Source organism: Postia placenta (assembly GCF_002117355.1).
Source record: "Postia placenta MAD-698-R-SB12 unplaced genomic scaffold POSPLAscaffold_24, whole genome shotgun sequence".
Lineage (NCBI taxonomy): Eukaryota > Fungi > Basidiomycota > Agaricomycetes > Polyporales > Adustoporiaceae > Rhodonia > Rhodonia placenta.
Genome location: NW_020169855.1, coordinates 315,524 through 338,440, shown reverse-complemented (window position 1 = coordinate 338,440; position 22,917 = coordinate 315,524). Strand labels below are relative to the sequence as shown.

The 22,917-nt window shown below is 53.4% G+C and overlaps 8 protein-coding genes across 8 annotated transcripts; 3 read left to right on the top strand and 5 right to left on the bottom strand.

Moving 5' to 3' along the window:
- Nucleotides 1-239: 239 nt before the first annotated feature.
- On the top strand, nucleotides 240-4,467 carry POSPLADRAFT_1068194 (hypothetical protein; the record flags this gene model as incomplete). The annotated part of the gene is made up of 12 exons (XM_024482279.1): nucleotides 240-359; nucleotides 526-586; nucleotides 665-780; nucleotides 838-1,103; nucleotides 1,137-1,337; nucleotides 1,682-1,727; nucleotides 1,781-1,831; nucleotides 2,592-2,651; nucleotides 2,819-2,870; nucleotides 3,262-3,266; nucleotides 3,591-4,233; nucleotides 4,263-4,467. The coding sequence occupies 12 exons, from the start codon at nucleotides 240-242 to the stop codon at nucleotides 4,433-4,435; spliced, it is 1,794 nt and encodes a 597-aa protein (XP_024333111.1). The 3' UTR covers nucleotides 4,436-4,467.
- A 1,011-nt stretch (nucleotides 4,468-5,478) lies between these two features.
- Nucleotides 5,479-7,049, bottom strand: POSPLADRAFT_1050830 (hypothetical protein; the record flags this gene model as incomplete). The annotated part of the gene is made up of 3 exons (XM_024480078.1): nucleotides 5,479-5,542; nucleotides 5,597-6,718; nucleotides 6,835-7,049. The coding sequence occupies 3 exons, from the start codon at nucleotides 7,047-7,049 to the stop codon at nucleotides 5,479-5,481; spliced, it is 1,401 nt and encodes a 466-aa protein (XP_024333110.1).
- Nucleotides 7,050-7,420: 371 nt separating this feature from the next.
- On the bottom strand, nucleotides 7,421-7,612 carry POSPLADRAFT_1050829 (hypothetical protein; the record flags this gene model as incomplete). Its single annotated transcript, XM_024480077.1, has 1 exon — nucleotides 7,421-7,612. The coding sequence occupies one exon, from the start codon at nucleotides 7,610-7,612 to the stop codon at nucleotides 7,421-7,423; it is 192 nt and encodes a 63-aa protein (XP_024333109.1).
- A 385-nt stretch (nucleotides 7,613-7,997) lies between these two features.
- On the top strand, nucleotides 7,998-10,246 carry POSPLADRAFT_1175370 (hypothetical protein). The gene is made up of 8 exons (XM_024488347.1): nucleotides 7,998-8,267; nucleotides 8,339-8,653; nucleotides 8,686-8,915; nucleotides 8,965-9,102; nucleotides 9,159-9,312; nucleotides 9,362-9,476; nucleotides 9,529-9,767; nucleotides 9,826-10,246. The coding sequence occupies exons 1-8, from the start codon at nucleotides 8,016-8,018 to the stop codon at nucleotides 10,027-10,029; spliced, it is 1,647 nt and encodes a 548-aa protein (XP_024333108.1). The 5' UTR covers nucleotides 7,998-8,015; the 3' UTR covers nucleotides 10,030-10,246.
- Nucleotides 10,247-10,364: 118 nt separating this feature from the next.
- On the top strand, nucleotides 10,365-12,148 carry POSPLADRAFT_1062803 (hypothetical protein; the record flags this gene model as incomplete). Its single annotated transcript, XM_024481559.1, has 15 exons — nucleotides 10,365-10,522; nucleotides 10,585-10,611; nucleotides 10,672-10,693; nucleotides 10,751-10,828; nucleotides 10,888-10,961; nucleotides 11,024-11,112; nucleotides 11,166-11,424; nucleotides 11,477-11,518; nucleotides 11,573-11,618; nucleotides 11,674-11,712; nucleotides 11,764-11,774; nucleotides 11,826-11,845; nucleotides 11,900-11,987; nucleotides 12,043-12,076; nucleotides 12,137-12,148. 15 exons carry the CDS (start codon nucleotides 10,365-10,367, stop codon nucleotides 12,146-12,148), a joined length of 999 nt encoding a protein of 332 aa, XP_024333107.1.
- Nucleotides 12,149-12,316: 168 nt separating this feature from the next.
- POSPLADRAFT_1062802 (hypothetical protein) lies at nucleotides 12,317-14,897 on the bottom strand (the record flags this gene model as incomplete). The annotated part of the gene is made up of 17 exons (XM_024481558.1): nucleotides 12,317-12,589; nucleotides 12,649-12,801; nucleotides 12,860-12,954; nucleotides 13,016-13,066; nucleotides 13,123-13,146; nucleotides 13,204-13,249; nucleotides 13,301-13,430; nucleotides 13,489-13,543; nucleotides 13,601-13,838; nucleotides 13,900-13,950; nucleotides 14,001-14,072; nucleotides 14,129-14,219; nucleotides 14,277-14,323; nucleotides 14,382-14,423; nucleotides 14,482-14,512; nucleotides 14,561-14,601; nucleotides 14,658-14,897. The coding sequence occupies 17 exons, from the start codon at nucleotides 14,895-14,897 to the stop codon at nucleotides 12,317-12,319; spliced, it is 1,680 nt and encodes a 559-aa protein (XP_024333106.1).
- A 1,014-nt stretch (nucleotides 14,898-15,911) lies between these two features.
- Nucleotides 15,912-19,290, bottom strand: POSPLADRAFT_1050825 (hypothetical protein; the record flags this gene model as incomplete). The annotated part of the gene is made up of 9 exons (XM_024480076.1): nucleotides 15,912-17,101; nucleotides 17,246-17,310; nucleotides 17,370-17,869; nucleotides 17,926-18,058; nucleotides 18,121-18,338; nucleotides 18,394-18,513; nucleotides 18,562-18,665; nucleotides 18,871-18,963; nucleotides 19,272-19,290. 9 exons carry the CDS (start codon nucleotides 19,288-19,290, stop codon nucleotides 15,912-15,914), a joined length of 2,442 nt encoding a protein of 813 aa, XP_024333105.1.
- A 451-nt stretch (nucleotides 19,291-19,741) lies between these two features.
- On the bottom strand, nucleotides 19,742-22,005 carry POSPLADRAFT_1160216 (hypothetical protein; the record flags this gene model as incomplete). Its single annotated transcript, XM_024487520.1, has 7 exons — nucleotides 19,742-19,954; nucleotides 20,133-20,136; nucleotides 20,214-20,374; nucleotides 20,522-21,271; nucleotides 21,623-21,785; nucleotides 21,845-21,884; nucleotides 21,936-22,005. The coding sequence occupies 7 exons, from the start codon at nucleotides 22,003-22,005 to the stop codon at nucleotides 19,742-19,744; spliced, it is 1,401 nt and encodes a 466-aa protein (XP_024333104.1).
- Nucleotides 22,006-22,917: the final 912 nt, after the last annotated feature.

Here is a 22,917-nt window from a genome sequence, read left to right as displayed (position 1 = left end):
ACACTTTATCGCAGCATGTTGGAGGCAGACATAGTTAGATGCATAGGTCACGTCGTCAGCAAGCATCAGAAGTCTTACTCCAGGAGACATGGAGGAAGTAAGCTATATGGTAGGATTTATCTGTGGACACAACATCTCGTACCCTAATGTTTAAGTAGGAAAATGGCGCATATTCCCTGATACCTTAACTGACTTCACAACGGAGTTATCTCCAACTTGCACAACTCATATGAAAGGCTATGAAGAAGAGCAAGATTATATCTGCAAGAACTACGTTCCGCACTCTCATGTTGTGGGCAAGAGCGCAGATCGGCCCTGGAGTTATCTCCACAAACCACTCCAAGATGGAGAAATTATATGTAAGGCTCGAGGCCGTGAATTCTTCCTTGCTTGCGGTCATGTAAGTGCTTTGAAATCCACATATCACTGTTTTCTTGCTCATGATCTATCGCTTTCTAGCACAGTTTTCGTATTAAGTTCGGGCAGGGGGCTTCTCTCGTCGCAATGTAATATGAAGACTATGAGGAACTTGTCTCCAACCATATTGAGGATACCGATGCTGACAAGATGCATGCAGACCAGCCACGTTCATTTCTTCTGCCGCCTCGCTTTATTACCTCGGGCTTTCGAAAGACACAGAAGCATACTTTAAATGTTTTAGCAGCGGTTGAATGCCAGGATCTTGCGTTCGTACTGGTTGACTTTGCTCGTCTAGTGACAATACACGTGATTTCCTTGAACCGCCACTGGAAAGAGGAAGACGTTATCCCAGGCGCAGAGGTGAAGTATATCGACATTTGTGACCCATGTCCGATTTCACTCACCACATGTTTGCAGCATTGGCACGACATCTGGAGTCCACAGCAAGGACCAGACTGGATAGATGAGACGTCAGCCGCCATCGAAGAAGTGCATCGGTGGCGTGCTGAAGTCCTGGACGGTTCCGGAAGCGGACATCTACCGATTGTCAAACATTTGAGCGACGAGCAACGAGCGTTTAACGGCTTCGGCCGCCATCTTAGCCACGACGTCGTGTACAGCCTCGGCATCCACCCAGGAATGCCGGCATCGGACGTATGCAGAGATGATGTGCTCTTCTCCCAGTTTGTATCTACTCTGCAATCATACATGTCCAGGTGGACATCGCAACAGTATCTCATCCGGGTTGCGAACATCCCAAACTCCGAAAATCCCTTTGCATTCAACGACATATCGAACCAACGCTACCTATCCGAATCCGTGCTGGTCTATCACAAGCAGTGCGTATATGTTCCAGCAGAGCTGAACGATCGCCTCGCTCGTGCGGGAATGTATGACCCTAGCCACATCATTGGTGTGTATGTTATCCTCGAGGACTATCAAACGACTCAACGGACTTGCTCATAGGGGAGCCATACACTAAGGAGATAGATCCGAAGCAATTATGTGCGGGTAGGGTCTCCCGTACGGAGCGCCCTGTTATAATGCTCTCGCAGGGGAGGTTTAAGGTCTATACCCCAATCTTAGCGACGCCGCCTCCCACATGGGCCTTTCAACCTGACGGACAAGGCGTAAGGACCCGCTTATCTGGGAACCTTCCTTGTGACGTGCTCATACAACATGCTAGGTTCTCGCAGAGGATATCCGCCACGCAGGCGATGCACCCACGCTTGGATTTGCGCAAGCAGATGGCTCATTGCAGAACACCGGATCCGAAGGCACCTGGCAGGCCTGGGCGCCGTAAGAAGGTGTGTTCGGCACCAGTCCACGAGGCATGCCACCACTCTAATGTGTATGCCAGGAGAGAAATGGGCTTCCCGGAAGGCCGGCAAAACAGCCACGGGTGCAGGCGGTGCGCGAACAAGCACATGTTGGCTTTTAGCAGCGAGAACGCCTGTTGCGTATGCTCGCGGAAGCGTATGGCCATCCTGCGGAACCGATGCAGACCTTCGACGAAGACAAAGTCCTGCCGAGATCAGAAGACTACTTTTCCGATGATTCCGACTTCTTTGAAGAAAGGACCGCAGAGCGAGAGGTCATTGCGCTATGCCTTGAAGACGCAGCACCACCACCTCATCAAGGTAACAAGCGTCGGAGGTCTGCAGATTGCCCGTCTTCCCCTTCGTCGAAAGACAATGCTTCCGGCGAGAAGGTTATCAGAATATCTGGAAGTCAAGACAAACACCGGCAAGTGCTTTCTCTGAACGTGGACATTTCTGGATGGCTAAAAGTTTCTAGATGGGACGCCCTCCATGACCATAGCCAAGCGTCAGAAGGTTGCTTGACACGAAGGGACGTCACATTATATTCCTCAAACCTCGTGTATGGCTTCGGAACAGTACCGCGAACACCTAATGATAAAACTGATTCTATTGAGACACTATACAGTGGGCCTTTCCGCCATGACAATCCGTTTTAGGCGTCAGAGATCCACGCAACTAGGTATTCAAGTCTCGATTCTAGAAGGCAAACCACGGCGTATCATACTGAGCGATGAGAGACCTCGCAGCACACGGTTGGGATTTCATTTCATGTTTGTACGGGCTACTACATTCTCGCAGCCTCGAGTCGCCACTTTCGGAGCCTCCAGAGCTCCTAACACATTCGTGTAGCTACAAGATCGCAGCGAACTCGGGCTGTGGGGTGTGACTCAAGAGCCGTGGTCTGCGCAGGTTAGTTCCGACTCTATTCGTGTCTGGAGCAACACCAAGCACCAGATGCGTCTTCAGGGCTGTGTCATACAATCTGATATGGGGTTCTCGGGGCTTGACATCATCTTCTGGAGGTATGTCCTCGGTGTCCCATGAGGCTCAGGCACACCCGGGAGAATCGCCCTCAGGTTCTGATCGTGAGCATCAAGGCGGGATGTCGTACACAGCAAGCACCGCATGGTGAGTCCTTCGGGCGTTGTGCAGTGCGAGGACAAATCTGTCCAGTTCAAGTACTCGAGTTGCACGCCAAGAGCATCCTTCGGTAAGTACAGGATCACAGCGGGACGTCCGTTCAGCTCTCTGAGCGAGTATCGAGGCGCACAGGACATCGCTTGAGCTTTGTGGACGTGTGACTGCTACAACGCATGAGTTGGCCGCTTCTGCTTCTTCTAGTTTCACGCAGATGTCGTATGACTCGGAGCTGCTGCAGTCATTTGAAATAGGTTGAGGCATTAGGTATACGATTTGACCGCCTGGCTCTTTCCGCTTCGTCTCGTCATTGGCAACTGAATATTGTCGACGCCCCAACGTAGGACCAGAGCTCTTACGCCAATTTACAGATTCATGCCAGGAAAGGTATCCATTGCTAGACAGACGACAACAGAAAGCGATGTTCAGGAACCAAGACTTGGTACAGACAGGCCATAAGTATACGTGCGAGCGAAAGATGCGGTGAGAACAATCTACGACAATTACAGGGTATGTGCGGCTAGAGTGAACAACAAAGACCCGATTGGAACGAGAGACAGACTGCTTGTGTCAGAGCGGGGAAGGGGAGGATGAGTGATGGTATATAGCCAGGAAAAACAGAATGAACGGTGGATTCGACTGTACACGCAAATGCAAATATGATATGGCGACCTTGTGTGCGAGGCTTGACGATGCGGCGGCTACAATCAGGCTTCGAGCTCGACCACATGGGAGAGCGCGCTGGGGACATACGTCCGATCCTCGCCAGGGATACTGAGTCGTCTAGACAACGGCCGCCCACATCGACGGTTGAGCAGGACGCTCGCCACGAGCCGCCCCCTCGCGAGCGGCGCGGGGTTCCGCACGACCATCGGGGGATCGAAGCAGGGCGGTGGTGCTGTTGCGCGGGACATGTGCAGCATGCCCGGCCGTGGTGTGGACTCGTGGATGAGGCCGGGCGTCGGTATCTCGTGCGCGGGGATCGTGTGCGCCATGACGCGCGTGCGCGAGGCGATGAGCGAGCGCGGCACGTATGCAGACTCGGGCGCGAGGAACTGCATCTGCAGCTCGAGCGGGCCGTCTGCGAAGGGGTCGTCGCCCGCGAGGGGGGACGTGACGGACGCGATGCGCCGGCGCGACGGCGGCGGTGGTGGTGCGCGACGGCCGCTCGTGAGATACTGCCGCTCGACGGGCGAGGATGCGGACACCGATGCGGGCGTCGTGCGGGCAGCGAGTGCGGCGCGGTTGTGCGCTGAGGCGGCGGCGGCCGAGAGGTTCTTGTTGGGGATGCGCGACCAGGACGACTGGGCAGACACTATGGGCGACGGCTGCAGGGTGCGGAAATGGCGCGAGGGTGCGGCTGCCATGCTATGACGGTTCGAGTGGGTCTACGATGGGCTGGTGCGCAAATCCTGCAAGTTTCCGCCGGTGCTCAGATTCGAGGACGTGTGGAAGGACTGCTGTCCTGTTACTGTGTCGCTGTGAAGACAGAGAGCGGCGCGTTTATACCGTCTGCGGCGCTGCGGTCGTCAGGCAGGGGTGATGATGAGACGTGAAGGATGGGCTGGAGAGACAATGCCAGTGCGAGTACAATGGGAAGTGAGTTGATGAGTCTCGCCACTTCCGCCGAATTGGAACTATATGGCCGCCCAGACGCTCACGTGGCCACACAGCGTCCGCCCATCTTCGCTTCAAGTCCCACACGGCACCGCACCAAGGGCAACTTATTTGCATATTGAACGCAATTCTCGGCAAAGTCGCCAGGATACTCGTCGTCACCGCCCCAGGCGAACACAACGCACGGCAATGAGATACAATGGCACCGTTAGGCGCGCTTGGTTTGTTGGATACGGATTTGGCAACTGTCGCCGTGAGTTCGTGACCGCCGAGGCTTCCGCAGTGCACAGGCTTGCTGAAAGTAGTACCGAACAAAAAGCAGCAGATATCCAAACTGCAGTGCTTGTTTTCAAAGCATCTGGGCACAGGCGAACACAGCGGAGTACAGGATGTGAGCTGCCACTCGCACACGCAGATTGGATCCATGCCGCGCTGATCGCGATATTGTCCGGATACCGAACAACTCTCTGACAACAACCTGTCATAACCCTACAAGGTAAGCGATATGTGACTTATTGTGGCTCCAAAACCAGCCATCACTCGCACTGAAGAACGACAGAACAGAGAGTGGCATGTGTCCTCTACGATACGAGTATCACAGCTTTACATCGTAATTTTGATGTCAGCCCACCGAGTGCCCGCAACTGAGACGAAGGTCGGAGCTGCCATAAATTGATATGGGGGATAACGGAATTTTGTCTTGCGAGAAGATCTTGTCAATCAAAATTGAGGCAGATAGGCAATTATAATCGGGGAGTCCTCAGCGGCCCATTCTGAAACACTTTCATGACTATCAAAAGTTGGTGAACAGTATGCGGGACCAAATAATTGGAATACTTTGTACACAGGTCGAAGGACGAGGTTGCGAAAATACGCGGTTCCGAACTGTATGTGATCGCTAATTCAGCGCGAATGATCGGCGATCGCGAGTTGATCGACTGGTATTCGGTGGCGTGCAGTCAAGACGCAGGACGGGAAGGGGCTAGTCCTTTGACGGTGGCCCTGGATTGTCCCCGAAGAACACAACGACAGCGGTAATGTCGTCTCTTTCATAGTAATGGTGAGTCCACCATGCAGCGAAAGACGACAAAGAGACTTACATGAAAGTCCTCGAGCGTGGCGATCTCAGGCTGAGGATTGCAGCGGTAAGATCCTGATCCGCGCCACCTAATGCGTTCCGCAGTAAATGTGTAGCAGCGTTCCCGTCCGCGTTAGCAAATCGCTTCTCGGCACCCCACTGACGGTGTCTCACTGTAGACTCTTCTACAGGAGCATCTTCGTCGTCCTCAATTAGGACAGGCAGGTCTTTCGGCATAACAGATGATGTATCACTTTGAGGTAGAGGACCCTTTTGGCTCTCCAGCCACAAGCCGACCAACCCAACCGCCTCGCGGCTAGACAGACACTCCCATAGCCCATCTGTGGCCAGTATCAGGAAATCTCCTGGCTCCACTTCAAAAGACGTGACCTCGGGTTCGGCGGTCAGATACGGTGGCGTCTTCACGTTCGCCCGGGGAGTGCGGCCGAGGAACGACTGCTTCAGCTTCCATTGCACGTCCCTGGTCCACTTGAACAGTGCGTCGCCGAACGCCCGCGAGGGGCCCATACCGAGCACGCGCCCGTTCACGACGACCGCCTCGCCGGGGTGCTGCGCGTTCAGGCGGTACTCTTCCGCAGGGTTGTGTCCGTCCTGCTCGACGGTGAGGACGTGTACCGCGTACGCGGGGCGACCGCGCGCGTCCACGGTGCGCCGTCCGAGCACGGCGCGTGAGTCGCCCGCGAGCGCAGCGCGCAAGACGCGCGTGTGAGAGTCGTAAAAAGCGAGGAGCGCACAAGAGCCGGCGTACGCGGGAGCAAGAAGTCTCGCCGCGGCGGTGCGCGTGCCGGCGGCGAAGACCTGCTCGACGGCGCGGTGCACAATGTCATCGTCTAGGCGTTTAAAGGTATCCTTGATTGATTGGTCGATTTCCGCGGAGGCGGGCAGAGGGCGGGCGTCGGAGGGCGCGGGGGGGCGGTGAGCTTGGTATATGTCGGCGAGGGCGCCGCTGGTCGCGGGTATCAGGTTTTCGCGAAGCCATGCACTGGTTTCCCAGCCACTGTGTCCATCAAGAACAGCAAAGAAGGACCAGAAGCCAGATGGCACGGGCAGGATGGCCTCTGCGTGATCGTCCTCAATGGGATTGTTGCTGTCATCGTTCCGTAAAGCTGTGTGTAGCTCGTTCCTACGGGTGCTGCGCACCTTGCAAACTGCACAATATCGTATCTCGAGATGCCCGTTTCTTTGTCAGGGATGTATGTCTGCTCATACTTGCGCAGCACGGAACCGATGTCCACTGACCGTGCGAGACTGAATTGGTCCAGAGATTTCTCCTTAGCTAACGCACTTGCTTGCGTTGTCCGTACCGTCCTAAGCCGTGCCTTACGTTCAGTATCCTCGTCACTATCGAGGTGCAGCCTTGATGTAAGAGCATATGTTGCAGACCACAGACCAGATAACACAAGTCCGCCAGTGTGGAAGCCATTCAAACGAGGCCGCATTCGCAGCGGGAACATGCTGAGGTTTCTATTTCTGTTGCAGCACAACTCGAGAAGCCTGAGCAGTGGATACTCTAGTTGCAGGTAGCATGCATTGCGGAGGTTTCACAACGTTTGGAACCAAGGCTTTCAGCTGCTTTCCAGCCACCCGGCGAGCGGAGTTGTGTCGGAGCTCCATTATCTGCGAGCGGAGTCGTTATGCATAGCCATATCGGACTTTCAAGGTACACCGATAACCACCCATCGGAGTCCGTATTACACTTTGACTCTCTCCATTGCGTCGACGGTGTCGACGACGAGCCTACAGTGTCTCATCTCCCATTTTCCATCGTGCGGTGCCCCGTAAACCAAAATCTATCGTCTTAAAGATGACTAACATGCACTCAGGGTCAAAGCGCGCCTGGGACGGAAGCCATGGGACAGAACCTCACAAGAGGTTGCGGGAGAGAGAGGACGTGTGGTCCCCCCGGAACAGGAGTCGTACGGGTGGACGAGAGAGAGACAGAAGTATTGATAGACGGGAGAGCGACAGGCGGCCGAGGCATAGCAGCGATTACCGTGCCGGCGGCAGGGATGAGCATAGACGCAGCAGCGACTACAAGGACCGGCGCGATGACCGGGACAGAGCCCGCGATCGCGACTATCACTCACGGAGAGACGATGGGCGGCGGTCAGACGTGAGGCGGCGGACTTCCCCTGCACCGCGCGACACCCGTCCGAACGGGTCCGCAAACGGGCGCGCCCACGTCAACGGTCATAGCTCAACCCGGAGAGATGATGACGAGAAAGAAGAGGGCGAGTGAGTGTCGTGAGCCATGTGCGGTTACACCTTGTATCCTTCGTGCTGACGAGTTGTGTCGGCACAGGATTTCGCCCAGACATAGCCTTTCCCCACTTCCGAAAGTTTCTGGGGATGGCCGTCCAATGCATTCAGCATCGGCCAGAGGGCGCTCTCCTCCGCCCAAGCCCGTAGCAGTGCATGATATGGAACTCGAATTGCCCTCTTCGCCGCCGCCGGTAGAGCAGACGCTCGCGGCACGCAGAGCAAGACGACAAGCAATCCTAGCGAAGTACGCCGGCGTCGCTAGCTCAGTTCCCAGTCAAGGTGTTTCGCCCAGTCCAGGACCTAGCAGTGCGGTCGAGCCGCCTCCCGACTCCCCTACTGTTTCTAACACCATATCTCAGTCTCACAGCACTATCGGAACGCCTGCTATATTTGATCACGACCGCAGCCTCGTTCTCGATGGCGATGGTAAGCGGTTCTTACAGTTGGCCCTCGTATATCCTAAATGATATACCCAGGCAAGCGTGAGTCGCTGACGGCGTCACCAACTCCCGCGATATTTTCATTGGCGAAAGAAGAGGAGGAAGCGCGGAAAGAATCGTCACAGGACGGCACTCATGACCAAATGCTCGCTGCTGATTATGATCCCAGTCTTGATCGCCGCGAGGACGAACAAAGGCGTGTGCTTGGCGTGAAAGAAGAACCCGCTGAAGCCGTGCAAGTAGTCGAAGAGGAAGAGGAGGAAGAGGAAGATGTCGATGACATGTTCGCAATTGCAACGACAGATAAGAAGAAGGTCAAGAAGATCAAGCGAGTCATCGTATGTGACATTTCTGTGGTCCATCGCTCTATTCTCAGAACATGTTGTAGAAACCTACTGCACCTGCACTGATCACAACAACGCTGGACTCTGCCGCTGACTCAGAAGGATACTATCAAATCATATTAGGAGAGCAACTCGATGGTGGACGATATCAGGTATTCTCTTCCCTCGGCAAGGGTATGTTTGCCAACGTCGTTAGAGCTCGTGTACTGCAAGGCGAAGTTGGGGAGGCTGGCAAGGAGGTTGCTATCAAGATTGTGCGATGCCAGGAATCAATGTGTGTTCGACATCATCCCAGAGTGGGGACGTCCTAACATGTCCCGCAGGTACAAGGCGGGTACGAAGGAAGCACAGATTCTCTACAAGTTGAAGCAGGCAGATCCTGAAGACAAGAAGCATATCGTACGTCTTGAACGAACATTCGAGCATCGCGGTCACCTCTGTTTAGTCTTTGAGTCGCTTAGGTGAGCACAAGTGCAAAGAGTTCGTGTCTTCTACCTCAATCTGACCGGTGGTGCAGCATGAATCTCCGAGACGTGGTGAAACGTTTCGGTAAGGACGTCGGCCTGAACATCAAGGCCGTTCGCGCATACGCGCATCAGTTGTTCCTTGCTATGGGTCTATTGCGGAAATGCAACATTATGCATGCAGACATCAAGCCCGATAACATCCTTGTACGTCATTCGTCTGAGCTTAATCGATCTCGCTCACAGAGATCCACAGGTGAATGAACAGAAGACACTGCTCAAGCTGTGTGATCTAGGCTCAGCGTCAGACGCGTCGGAAAATGAGATCACGCCCTATCTCGTTAGTCGATTCTATCGGGCTCCGGAGATCAGTGAGTCGTCTCGGGCTTCGCTTGAGTTGGGCCGGTTTTGACGTCATCGCAGTCCTAGGCGTCCCATACGACCCTGCGTTGGATATCTGGTCAATTGGGTGTACGCTATACGAACTGTACACTGGCAAGATTCTCTTCCCGGGTCGGTCAAACAACCAGATGCTCCTCCTCATGATGGAACTCAAGGGCCGTTTCAACTCGAAGTTGATCAAAAGGGCGAAGTTCGGTAGTCTGTACTTCGACGACTTGGGTGCATTCCAGAGTGTCGAGATGGACCGCGTGACAGGAGCTGTGAGCTATTTTCTGTTGTTTGCTTCCCATGCGCTTATTCTTTTTGCGTCGGCTGCAGGATGTGGTCCGTCAAGTCCACATGACTGCGCCTCTTAAAGACCTCCGCCAGCGGTTGATGCCTTCTACTTCCATCAAACTCAAGGATGACGAAGGCAAGCTTCTAGCGTCGTTTATCGATCTCCTTGACAAGTGCCTCGCCCTTGATCCCGCGAAAAGGATTACACCTAAAGAGGCACTCACGCACCCCTTCATACGCGGGTGACAGGGATCCATATGGGTGCCAAGGACTTGGGGTATGGTGTTTGAAATACGGTACAGGCCTCGACGGTTATGGGTCCAGTGCTTCTAATTATTCATGTGTCTCTAGAGTTCAGTCATCTTGTAGATGTATATCCTCCACTTTGTGGTGTCCGCACCTTCCCGCGAATGTATACTACTAGCCTTCCATCTTGTGATCGAGAAGGTCAGCTGAACCTCCCATAGCAGTGGAGTGTGGTCGTGTCCGGCAGGATCGTTCCGACGCTGCTCCGCGTGAGATGAGACATAAGAATGGTGGTATGTGGGTCAGGGACAAGAGATATCTCGTCGCGCTCAAACATGGCCCCCAACCTGAAGCAGCTGCCGGCCTTCGACGAGCTCCCCAAGTATCACAACTTCACAGGTTGCGCTTGGGATGTTTGGGGCAAGGATGATCAGCTAGGCACAATTAACCTGTTGACCGAAGAAGTAGTCAAAGAAGCTGCCAAAGAGATCAAGTAAGTGCACGGTAGCGACGCGGGTCCTGTTGGGGCGAGCTCACGAGCACGTAATCCTGCAGATTGGGCAAGACTGTCTGCCTCAATTGGTGAGTCCAGGAAATGCTGTCTGCTCTTTGAAGGACAGCGCTTATGTCAATTAATTGCAGGCCCGTCAATTTCCCCAGTAAGGTATGTTTTGGTCATTGACTGTCGAGTTTGTCTGAGCCGAGGTCGGGTCCTCCGTAGCCTCATTTCGGTCGTCAAACACCGCAGCACAAGATCTGGGCAAAGGGACCCGCCGTCAACGACGACGCTCTGCACATCGTATGACTTCAACTTCCTGGGAGTCCGCATATACATACCTATATATTACCCTTTTGTAGAACACCCAATCAGGTTCACAATGGGATGGACTGCGACACTTTGGTCTCCTCGAGCATGGCGTGTTCTACGGGAAGTAAGTCGCTGTGTGTGTGTTTGCTTGGGGGGGTACTCATTTAATGTCGCGAATATTTGTAGCACTCGTACCGAGGCCATTCCACGCGGCGAGCTGTTTCTGAAGGGACCCGACGACATAGACCCGGAGGCCATCAAGTATGGCATTCACAGTGAGTACGATGCACGAGATATGGGGCAGTGCGAATCGACATTCATGTGTCAGACTGGGCCCAGCATGGTATCGTTGGTCGTGGTGTCCTCCTGGATATCGTGCAGTACTACACGGCTTCGGGAGACCCGCTTCCATACGATCCATGGAAGACGTATGGCATCTCTGTAGATGTGCTGCAGGATTGTGCGAAGAAGCAGGGTGTCAGCTTCCAGCAAGGAGATATCCTCCTCCTCCGCGTTGGCTATTTGCAGAAGTGGTTCGCCGCTTCCCAAGAACAACGGGATGATCTCGGCAGCAAGGCAGAGACATTGTGAGTGATGCTGCAGATGTGCCGTCCTCTGGATATGCTGACGCATGGGTAGGGCTGGTATTGACCAGACAGAAGACATGAAGCGATTCCTTTGGTAGGTGACCTGCAGCATAGGAAGCTGATCTTGATGACTGGAATCCGCGTCCAGGAACAATCACTTCGCAGCAATCGCCTCTGACCAACCTGCAATTGAGGTATGCGTTTGTTTGTGTAATGCAGTGAGATTCATATTCACGTTTCTGCCCATAGCGTTGGCCTGCAGATGGGCCGGGCCATTTTCTTCATGAGGTACGTAGAATCTCAGTTTCACATACAAAGGACTAACCTGGTTCTTGCTAGACTATTCTTGGGTATGTTCTTCCACTCTGCATGCCTCTGGCGGCTCGCTGATGATCAACTAGCTTGTTCGGCATGCCAATCGGTCGGCTCATCTCACCTTCTCATACTGTACGCCTGAAGCTGATATTTACAATAGGTGAATTCTTCGACCTGGAGGCGCTATCGAAAGTGTGCGCAGAGACAGGGAGATACACGTTTTTCTTCACGTCCTGGCCGCTGAACGTGTAAGTAATCACGTCGTGACGAGGAACTATTCGCAGGACTAACTCATGTTTGTAGATTAGGGGGTGTCGCAAGTCCACCAAATGCCGCCGTAAGCAACGCTCATGTATGAACTGATTGCTTCGTCAGTGTTGATGACTGCGTTCGCCAGGCGTACCTTTGATGCGTGCAAGTACGAGAAGATTAACTACAGCAGTAAAGGAGCACCAATTTGTATTTGTGCTGCGCAGACTGGGCGATGTCTATGGCTACATCGTGTGTAATTGGACGAACAGCTGTTTTGGGAAATCACTCGCCGGAAGTGCCAGATGTTAGAAGTCGGCGAAAGTCCTCATTCGTTACGTCCTTTACGGGCCGATCCCCCAATGACATCGCTCTCGAGGTCCATATAACTCTCCGAAGATTCATACGTTGATAGTCGTCTGGGGCGCCAGTCAGCTGTCCTCAGAGCGGGCATGTCATCATCCGCCTCAGCACTATGCTCATCATCGCTGTCAAGGGGACTCTCGTTTGTGACAGGGCTTGCTGTGCGAGGCTCAGCTGCCGCCGCGGCGCTGACAGAGCGGCCCCTAGGACGGGTCGAATCGAGGGTTTTGTCGGGTATCTGGCCGCGATACATTGCACAGTGAGCGCAGGTTCACAAGAGGGCGTAGCATCACGAACCGCAAGGCGAGCACAGTATGCGAGGAACGTCGAGCCAGCTGCCATGAGGAATACTGCGCGCAAGCTGACGGCATATGAGTCTCTGGCTGCACGCTGCAGGTCTGGTGGGAGTTTGGCGACCAGCGTAGCCGAGTGGCGGATCTTCGTAATCAACTATTCATTGGCAGCAGCATTTGAGCATCACGGTCAAGCGTCGCTGATGTTGACCCACCTGGTCAGCATTGGGTCTCTGAATGCGTTTGTGAAGCTCCGAGTTGAGAACGGACTGAAAGAGAGCGGCTGATATAGCTACACCGCCCACTTGCCCTGGAATGTGATGAAAATTCATGAGTCTCATCTGAGTGATTTATCCTGGGCTGTAACTGACCGATGCCCCGGAATAGCTGGCCAAAGCCAGTTCCCACAGCCATTGATGACTCTATAGACGCAAATACATGAGGTATACTTCACTCATATATTGACATGCATCCTTACCCGGCAGATGCGCAAGTAGGGCAACTAGAACGCTGCCTTGAGCAGGTTTACAAGACGACAGACACCGCATGTGGGACTTACTTAACATAGTCTGCAACACGACTGCATTTCCAAAGCCTAGAGGAATCTGTGACAAGCGTCATTGAGATGATATAAACATCTCTTTGCTCGTACGCACGATGCTGAGCCAGAGTTGTGCAGGGGGCGAGTCCTCGCGCATCATGCTGAGGAGAATAGCCGCTACAAAGGGGAACAGACCGAAGACTAGGTTCAGGCGTCGATATTTGCCTGTTCGGTGCATAGCCCAACTGTGCAGCGCCGACGATCAGGAACGGTGCATGCCGCACTTTACAACGTATAACGTACCCGGCGAATAGCGAGCCGAGCGAAACAGAGATACCATTAGGGATCAAGTGGGCGCCTTTCCGTCTCCTACGCATCAGCATAACTCTACCACTACGGTCCGAAAAGAACAAACCGGCTTCGCTTGCGCTCGTGAGGAGCACAGTCTGGAACCACGTCGGGAAGTTATACATCACTGTGAAGTTGCATAGCGCGACGAGGAAATTGCTGATGCCCACGAGTACGGGAATGCGTTCCCGCAGAAGGAACGGCGCGAGCACGGGCTCGGGCGCGATGCACAGCTCAAAACGGACGAAACCGATCGCGAAGGCTGCGGCGGTAATGACGGGGACGTAGACGGAGGGGGAGGACCACTGCATATTATTACGACACCTAGTCAGGATGCGGTACGATACACTTGAGCGATAGACTTACCGGCTGCTCCTCGCTGTAGTGTGTGCTCAGGAAAATGAGAACCGAGAGAACCTGCTATGAGCTATAGCAGAAGACTGGTACGCATAAGTAGCTGGACGGACCGCGCCGAGAAGAGTCAAGCTCCCGCCGTAATCAATGCGCTTCAGTACATCCTTTGTGCTCTTGCCTTTGCCCTACCGTCCGGGATTGTCAGCCATTCCCTGATTACCTAGACAACAGACGCACGTACTGGAGTCACGTATCGCAGATTAACAGATGTCAGGAAGAACGAGACGGCGAATATGGGCAGCTGTATAAGGAAAGCCCAACGCCAGCCGTATCTGCAGGAATATCATTTGTAAGACCGTTATAGCACGTATGGACTACCTGAGAGCTACCGATCGCTGATAAATCCTCCGAGAGGTCCGCCAAGGCCCATTCCTAGCTGGAGGGTTGAATTAGACTGTATCTTGTGAAGCACGTAGATAGGCCAATGTACGTACACTGTTGAATACGGACGAAATCCCCTGAGTAAGTCCTCGTGACTGAATATATGCGAGATAATCAGCAGCTATATGCACATATGTTGACATGCATGCATACTCTCAAGCTGTACATATCACTCGTGATAATCCTGGCACAAAGTCAGACATATACTCGATTAGATTTCCAATTCACCCACGTAGCGGTCGTGAAAATGCCACCTCCGCCCAAACCACCCAGCTATGAGCAGTTAACACCAGCCACATCAAAGCTAATCGTTGCAATATTTGACTCACGAATCGCGCGGCGATCAATGTCTCCATATTCCCTGATAGACCGCACGCTACGGTGCCTAGTGCTGCAAAGAAGACAGCGATCTGGTTGGCGCCTCTGCGGCCCATAACATTGCATAAACGTCCGTACAGAGGCGTGAACGTGCATGTTGCGAGGAGATATGCGGTTCCGAGCCAGTGCGCCTGGTGCGACTTGTTGAACTCGGAAGAAATGGACGGTAACACTGAAGTTATGAGTACCATGACTGGCATGAATGGAGTCGCGTGAGCTCACAAGTAGCAACGAGCGTAGCTGAAGTAGGTGCGGTAATAAGGACATGCAAGCAGATGTCAAATATAGTGACGTACTGTTCAGCGACTACATGGAACAGTCGGATGTAGATAGACCAAAAAGTTTAGCACAGTCGAATACCCTTATGCTCAAAGTGTACACACGGATAGAAAAGTTCCCGCCCATATTCCCGCTAATATTCCATAACGTGTCGACCGCGAAATTTCCAAAGGCCCGACTTGTATGTGGCGTTTTGTGCCAGGAGGAGGAACCACTGCTCCTGCAGCAGCGCCAGGTTGAGCCGCCGGAGCCTGGAGGAGCGGTTCACGTTCAGCGGCGGTCGCAGACATGATAACCTGCAATCTCTTCGTCAAGTTCGTGGCTCAATCAGCGACGATGAGCAAGACCGAGGGACCGGGAGAGAAACACCGAAGGCTATCATGCCCGGGGTAGAGATCTTATATATATTATATATATAAATGTGTCAGTTCATTTCACGCCACAATTACACCGACCGAGCGGCATCCTCGTCGGCCGCGCTCCCTGCCGAATCCGTAAACGCTCTGAGCTCAACGGAGCAATGCAAGTCTCAAAATGCCGGTTTCCGTTCCGTACTTTGCTCATAGTCTCCTTTCAGTGGTAAGGCTTTGTCAGAATACGTGCTTCAAATGCGTTCAATACAGACAATCGGCATGAAGTCGGACAACGAGCTTCTAATTACGGTAAAGACGGCCAGAAGGGCTCACCAGTGCTTGCCTCTAGATATGCTACATATGGACAACGGTCATCAAAGAGTAATCATCGAGATTCATGGTGAATAGAATTAGGGAACACGGGTGAGATTTGTAAAAGGTCCATCAATGGGACCATAAGACTCTGGCTTACCCCATTCTCGTTAAGGAACAGTCCAAGTATATGGCCATGACTTACTCATTCACTGTTTAATTATAATATACTAACGGGAAAACAGAGCGTAATGCCCGCACTTATCGCTGTCGCGGTATACTGGGCCCAGTGCGGAGCACCTCTCGATTTCGTAGCCTCAATGTAGCCGCCCTCGTTCCCATGGGCGGCGTGTAAGGCGTCCGTTTGAGCTCTTCTTCCCTAAGCGTCTTCACTTCGCGGGCGCGCGTGCCGGCCATCGGAACCGAGTCCGTGTCAGATGATGGTGTCCGTTGCACGGTGCGTCGGCTAAGGTTCGCGGGCGTGCGCACAGATCCTGCTGATGCACCAGATGTGCGCGGAGGACGGATGACGGGGGCAGCCGACAAGCGAGGTTGCGACGCCGGTGTCTTATGCGCCGAAGCTCTCCGCGCAGAGGACACGAAGGACAGCACAGGAGGTTCTTCGTCCGACTCGTCGCTATGAACGGATACAGGTGCTCTCGACGAAAGTATGGATCTCGCACTGATGCGGGGGATGCTTTCCACAGTTTGAGAGACATTGAGTGACGCAGACAGCAACATACTGCGCGTACGCTGATCGTCGCTATCCAGCTCTTCGTCGGTATCAATCTCAAAGGGGTGTCTTTCGTTCAATGTGGATGATGCAGCACTTGGGTAGGTAGAGCCCTTGCTGATCTTCAACAGATCTTCCACTTCCTCGTCTTCATAAGTCTCGCCTATTGGCAGCGCAGTGCCCTCGGGGACGTCTATGTCGTCATCTTCGGCTCCGGCCTGCATGTCTTCATCGACTTGGGGCAGAATGTCCTCCCCCGCTGGCACAACGTCCCCCCTGTCTTGCTCGTCTAAGTCGACTGATGGAGACGCAGGACGGGGGGCTCGAGGCACAAATTGCTCTCCTGGGTGCGATATAGACGTGTGCACATCTCGAGGTTCGGGTTGAGCCCTAGGAAACAATTCTGGAATCGGAGGCATGTCGACAACCATGATCCTTTTGCTCCTGTGTGCCTTCTTTCTCGCAGGCGGCTCAGGTAACACGGCCAGTCCAGGATGAATGTGCTCTTGCTGGTTGCCAGTGGATGAATGGGGATTTACGCCGGTGACTCGTATACGCGATGCCGAGGCGTGCTCTGTGGCCGACCCATTCTGATTCGATATGTGCGAGAGGTTAGTTGGCCTGCCGCCAACATTGTCACGAGAGTGGGTCGCTTCGCGTCGAGTCTGGGTCGGACCAGTTCCAACTAGCGTCACTTGAGAGCTCGCGGGAATTCGTCCTTGCGTGAGCCTGTCAAGATGCGAGAAAGGTGCGTGCGAAACAGATGGGCCATCCTGTCTCCGCTTTCCTTTGTCACCTTGAGATCTTGTCATCTGCCGCTGCTCCCGGGATACCAGGGTTGGAGATGGAGACCGTAGCGTACCAGATGGGCCAGCAAGTTGTGGGCTTGGTGGCTCATCGTTCAAGATCAGGATATCGCCGGAGGCACTGGAAGAAAGTGGCTAATTAGGATGCACCATCAGACGACGGATATTGAAGGGGCTTACTCCTCGAATACATTTAGCACATCGTGAGCAGGCCCCGTAGGGTCACTAGGCAATTCAAATGGCTCGCTATCTGAATCTAGTGGATTCCGTCTGACGATGTCGTGCTGAGTGAATGATTTGGAACGCTGCATAGTACGACCTTGTTCCACGGCGGATACGCGCGGTCGAGCAGGACCTACGTCCGTATGTCTGGCTCTCTTGGGTGGCAAAGACAAAGCCCTCACGCTGTGGCCCTCTGGCCGTCCCTGCACAGACGGCCCAAACTCTTGCAACTCTATATCTTCGGAACCCTCTTCCTCGTCCTCATCAGATCCCACCATATGTAACTTCCGCTTTGGGTTGAACGCCCTGCTGCGCTCGTAGAGACCTTTCCCGTCGGCACGGGGAGGGTTCTCCTCGACTAATCGGTCGATGACGGGATCCAAATACTGGCGTCGGCTCTTGTAGCGTTGCTGCCACGACGACCATGGATGCCGCAAGGCCCATTTCCTTTGTGCAAACTAGTCGACATATTGATCAGGATGTCGCATATTCGTTATCGTCGGAGGCCACGTACGAACTCCGCCGACCTCACTAGGCGTTGGTAGATTTCTCGACCAAATCGACCCCCATCCGCTTCCTGATCTGGGATGACAGAAGCAATGTATTCGCACAAATGCATGTCGTCTTCCGCTGTAAATGCCACCCGACTGCAGGACGTTCCATAAGTTACTCAACAGGGATTGTAATGAGCCTCATATATGGTATTCACCTGACGCCACCGGACTGTCCCCCCATCCCCTTTCGCATGGGTTTGTGCAGGAGCTCTTCGTATCGACCAGAATTGATGCACATTTGCACAAACTGTGCATCCTCGACAAACACTGTTTGCGAGTCCCAGTATTTCCGACGTAGTAGTTCAACGGCCGCATATTGCGTTACGATTGTATCTGCATCTTGTTCAGAGTCGATGACAGCCCCGCCATAGGCCTGCGTCGTTCTCAGCAAATGTTGGAGTTGCAATATCACTGAGAACACGACCTACCGTCACTTTAGCGGTTAATATTTCTACTTGGTCTGGAGTGAGTGAGCCGTACCCAGAGCAGTACATATGAAAATAAGCGGGTCTTCCTCCGATCGTGAAAAGTTGGTCGTTTTGCTTTGCCTGCTCATATCATCGATCCCGTTCCTCGATCAAAATCGTAAGACTCACTTCGCGTCTGTCATGAGTAGGTCGACTGCTGTGGTTGCTGGTGCTAGGGGCGTTGAATAGCTCCCCCGATTCCTCCTCCTCTTCTTGTCGCTCCATAATTCTCCCTGAGGTTGAGCGGACCATTCATATGTTTGCTGTACTGGAAATTCTTGCCTAGCAGTGAGCGTGACAAGGCGGGGAAAAGGTCGTCGCGACACTGTTCGACATTTCGCGTCGCGAGTGGACACGCGCACCACGTGACCGAATATTCCGCAGGCGCGAACCGATTCCGCTTCCAGCAGCTTTCGATCATCCTTATCCTGCCTTAGCCTGGAGCTGATGTAGCAACAAACGCTGCTTGTCGCAAAAACATATGGCGCTCAAGAATGATATCAAGCAGAAGGGGGCCAAAAAGCCAAAGCACTTCGTGGACGACAAGGTCAGTATCATATCGACGGCTCCAAGAAAATCGACGTCGGACGTGAACATAATTCTCATCACAGGATGCTGCACTGAAATTGGCCGAGGTAGTCGCGACGGCCCAAGAGGACAAGTCACACGAAAAGGTTGAGCGACACCATCAAATCGCGCAGGTCAGCGCATTCAGTGTCGCAAGTCTGGAGAACGTCATAATTCTTACATGCAATGGCAGGCCGCTGCTGCAAAGCCTAAAAAGACAGCAAGCGTATCAGACTCGAAACAAAAGCTGGTAAGCCTTTCTTAGTAAATACCGCTGCTTTCTGTCCTCATTGTAAGGCTATAGAAAGATATAAAGGCGTCTCTTGCAGCTGAGGCAGCACGGGCTAAAAGAGAGAAAGCGAAGCAGCGAAAGCATGCGAAGCAGGGGAAGACTACATCCTCGGACAGCTCTCTTCCCAAGAAAGATATCCCCACAGAAGTCAAGCCTCGTAAACGGGTCTCCTTTGCTGGCTGAACAAGGTATCTCATTTACTTATGCATACGAGGGACGGGCAAAAACGCAACAACGGCTGTTCCCCGACATCCATTCATTGGGTAGACATGACGACATTGATAACGACAAAAGGATCAATATATAATACACTATTCTACTTGCTGCTTGGGTTGTGATGCACGACAATCGGAAGTAATGAATAAAAAGAGGCATTATAACCGCCCTATCAGGTCTCGCCTAGAGAAAAGAAGGTCCATATCATATCGCCGCCATAGGTTCGCGCACGAGTTATACTGCCATGCTATGTCGTCTGAAGTCGTCGCCCTCGAGGCGCCGGAGACTGGAGCCAGAATGCACACTTCGCCTCCGACCCTCTGCACTGATCCAGCCCGTCCCTGTTCTTCCGCCGTACTCAGCGTCGGCCTGCGTACCCTCGCTCTCTTCCTCATCGTCTGGGAGGACATGTACACGCGACTTCTTCCGCTTCATGCCAGTCGCAGACTGTGAGGTAGTACCTGCGTCGTGTCCGGACGGCGGATGTGAAGCTTCGGTTTCTGGCGAGGCACGACGCGATGGGTCGCTGTCACTCGATGTGATCGATGACCGCTTCGTCGCAGTCACAGATGGTGGAGGGTCCGGTTTACGCATTTTGCTAGAGCATACGCACGATCAGTCGGACACCTCTTACAGCAGACAAATGAACCGCACGTGTTGAGCTTCGGCTCCGCATAATTCACGCTCTTGCGTGTTCTCCTCTCACGGCCCCCAGTCGGCTCTGCCTCGGGCACGGGCGCCGGCGGTTGCGGCAGAGGGCTCGAGGACCGTGGCGTGAGCAAGTGCGTCTGCTGCAGGCTGGATGAAGACTTTGGCACCGGTGTTGATAAGAAGTTGCGCGCCGCGATCAGGGACGAACTCGCGCGGCTGGAGCCAAGCGCAAGTGGAACGTCATCATCTGGGGTATGTTGTCGCTCGAGATCTGCATAGATTGCGGTAACGTAAGAGACTCGCACCCGGCAATCAGGTCGACCACTTACCAGCGTCTGCGAGGGATGATGTTGGATGACTTACTTGCGAATTCGTTACATCCTTGAGCTTGAATTTGCTCCCTCCGACTAGGGGTGGAGGCTCGTCAAGGTCTCTCGGCCTCTTCCGCTCGCGTGTGCGATCGCTGGAAGCGCTCTCGCGTTCCCTCCTTCTCTCCTTCCTTTCCCTCCTTGCTGCACTCTGCAAAATCACCTCCACCTCCTGCTCTTCTCCATTTTCGACGATCGCCTCTTCCTCCTCTTCTGCTAAACCCGCCTCTCTGCGTAAGGGTGACCCAAAAGCAGGGCTTGGGGGTCTGGGATGAATGACCTCCGTACTGATCCCGCTGGGGATAACGGTGGTAATAGACATACTCGTCAGCAGACCGCTCCGTCGCCGAGTCGGTTTGCGTTTGCCTATCCGGTCGAGCTGGTCCTCAAAATCGATTTCGACCGTCTGCTCAGCAGGCGTCGGGGAGACGCGTGTGGGAATACGGGAGTCCACGGAGCGTGATTTGGTCGTGCGATGTCGCACGCGCGTGGGACTCTTCTCCCCGTCATCGACATCGGCATCAGGGTCCTCTGGCGACGACACGTTCACCTCGTCATCTTCGAAGATGCCCGGGACCGTCGGTGCGCGCGCGATGCGGTTAGGTAATGGTGTTGCATTGGGGTCGAGGACAGGTCGTTTCGCGCGGGGGAGTGGGGGAAGCTGTTCGTCTGAGCCGGATTCGCGCCCGTGGGGAGCATTGAACGACTTGCGGATATGGCCCAGATGTTTGATGAGGCTGTGTGTCTGTCAGGGCGGTGTCGGCCGTCAGCGTCAGAGAGAGTTGAATGCAGGACGAATAGAAGTCAATATCCTGGGAGGGTCATGATAGCCTTCGGGCGAGAGTGACCGAAACGGCGGCAGCACATGCCTCAATATTGTTTGTGAGCTAAATGGTCCGGGCGCGGAGAGAGCCCACCATTTGCATACTCAAGGCTGGATTAAGTTCCGAGGGGGACATGCCACAGTGTCACCCAGAAGCCTTGTCTGCTCAAAGCAATAGAGCTGCAAGGACTTTGCCAGGAGACAAGATATCGGCCCAGTTCTTGAATTGTAGGAAATGCCTGGGCAACATAACAAAATATGAATGACACTCACAGCAGCCTCGGCGTCGGTTATGATCTTCCTCGACCTCTCCCGCTCCCGCTTAAGCTGCGACGCCAGCGCGATCTCCGAAGCACGGAGGCGGAGATTCTCAACATAGAGGGTCGAGATCTGTTCATTAAGTTCTTCTATCCGGACGCTGAGTGTCGAGTTGAGCCTGTTCACCACAGTTTACTACTTCAGCGTTGATATCAATTCTACCGCATGGCCACTGACTTCGTAATATGCTTGTTGGCTAGGAGGAACTTCTTCTTGACTGCATTCCAGGACTATTAGAGCGATCAACAGACTCGTGGGGAAGGCGCACAGTTTTCAAACTCCAGTAATGTGTCGTTTTGACGAGAATCAACAGATACACGCGACTGTCGCCTGCTCATTGCGGCCTGCGACGAGCGGGCAGTGCGAGGGGGTAGTGGACACGAACAACAACGCGGAGCCACATCTCATCAACGCGTGGGGGTCACGCGACGCGATCCAGTTTGGTTTGAATAGGTTTGAACCAGTTTTGATAAATACGCACTCGCTGCACGGGGAGTGGCTCGCGAAGCGCTTTACACTACAGCGCGAGCGCAAAACAGTAGTGTGGCAATACTTGTTAAGCTGTGCCATTGAGTAACCTCTGCTTGCGCTTTGGAACAATTGGCGAAGTTGTATGGCACCGGGTACACCAGCGACTGGGCGGCTAAATGATCTTCGTGCAGTTATGCTTGTCTCATACCAAAGTCCCACTTTGGTGCCATTTTGGTATAGATTAATCTTCTGCATGCTTGAACGTGTTCTAGGAGCTTAATCACCAAAATTTGAAGGATATTTGGATGACTTAGAATCCTTTCAACTCTCCCGTCTAGGGCGCGGTGAATCTGGAATCGCTTCCTAATTTACCGTAAATTAGCAGTCGGCCTATTAAGGGGCCAGATTAACAGGTGTAATTAACGGCTAATTAACCCAGCAGCGTCTATGTGCTAATTAACGTTAATTAACAGCCTAAAGCGGTGAATTACGAAATTGACCGTCAATTACCACGCATCCCAGGTCTTCCGCGCGAACTTCGACTGAGCTCGCGATGTTCGCTGACATCACGCGTTGCTGCAGTTCCTTCTGGGAATCCGCACTACCAGCCAGAATGTCCTGCAGGAATTTAACAGTCAAATCAAAAGACTTGTCGGCGAGGAATATTCCCAGATTAACCCAGATTAACACCCATGTTTTCGACGCTGTTAATTTAAGGTAACCAGATTCACCGCGCCCTACTCCCGTAAAAACACCCCGGGCGCTTGCATGTATCCTTT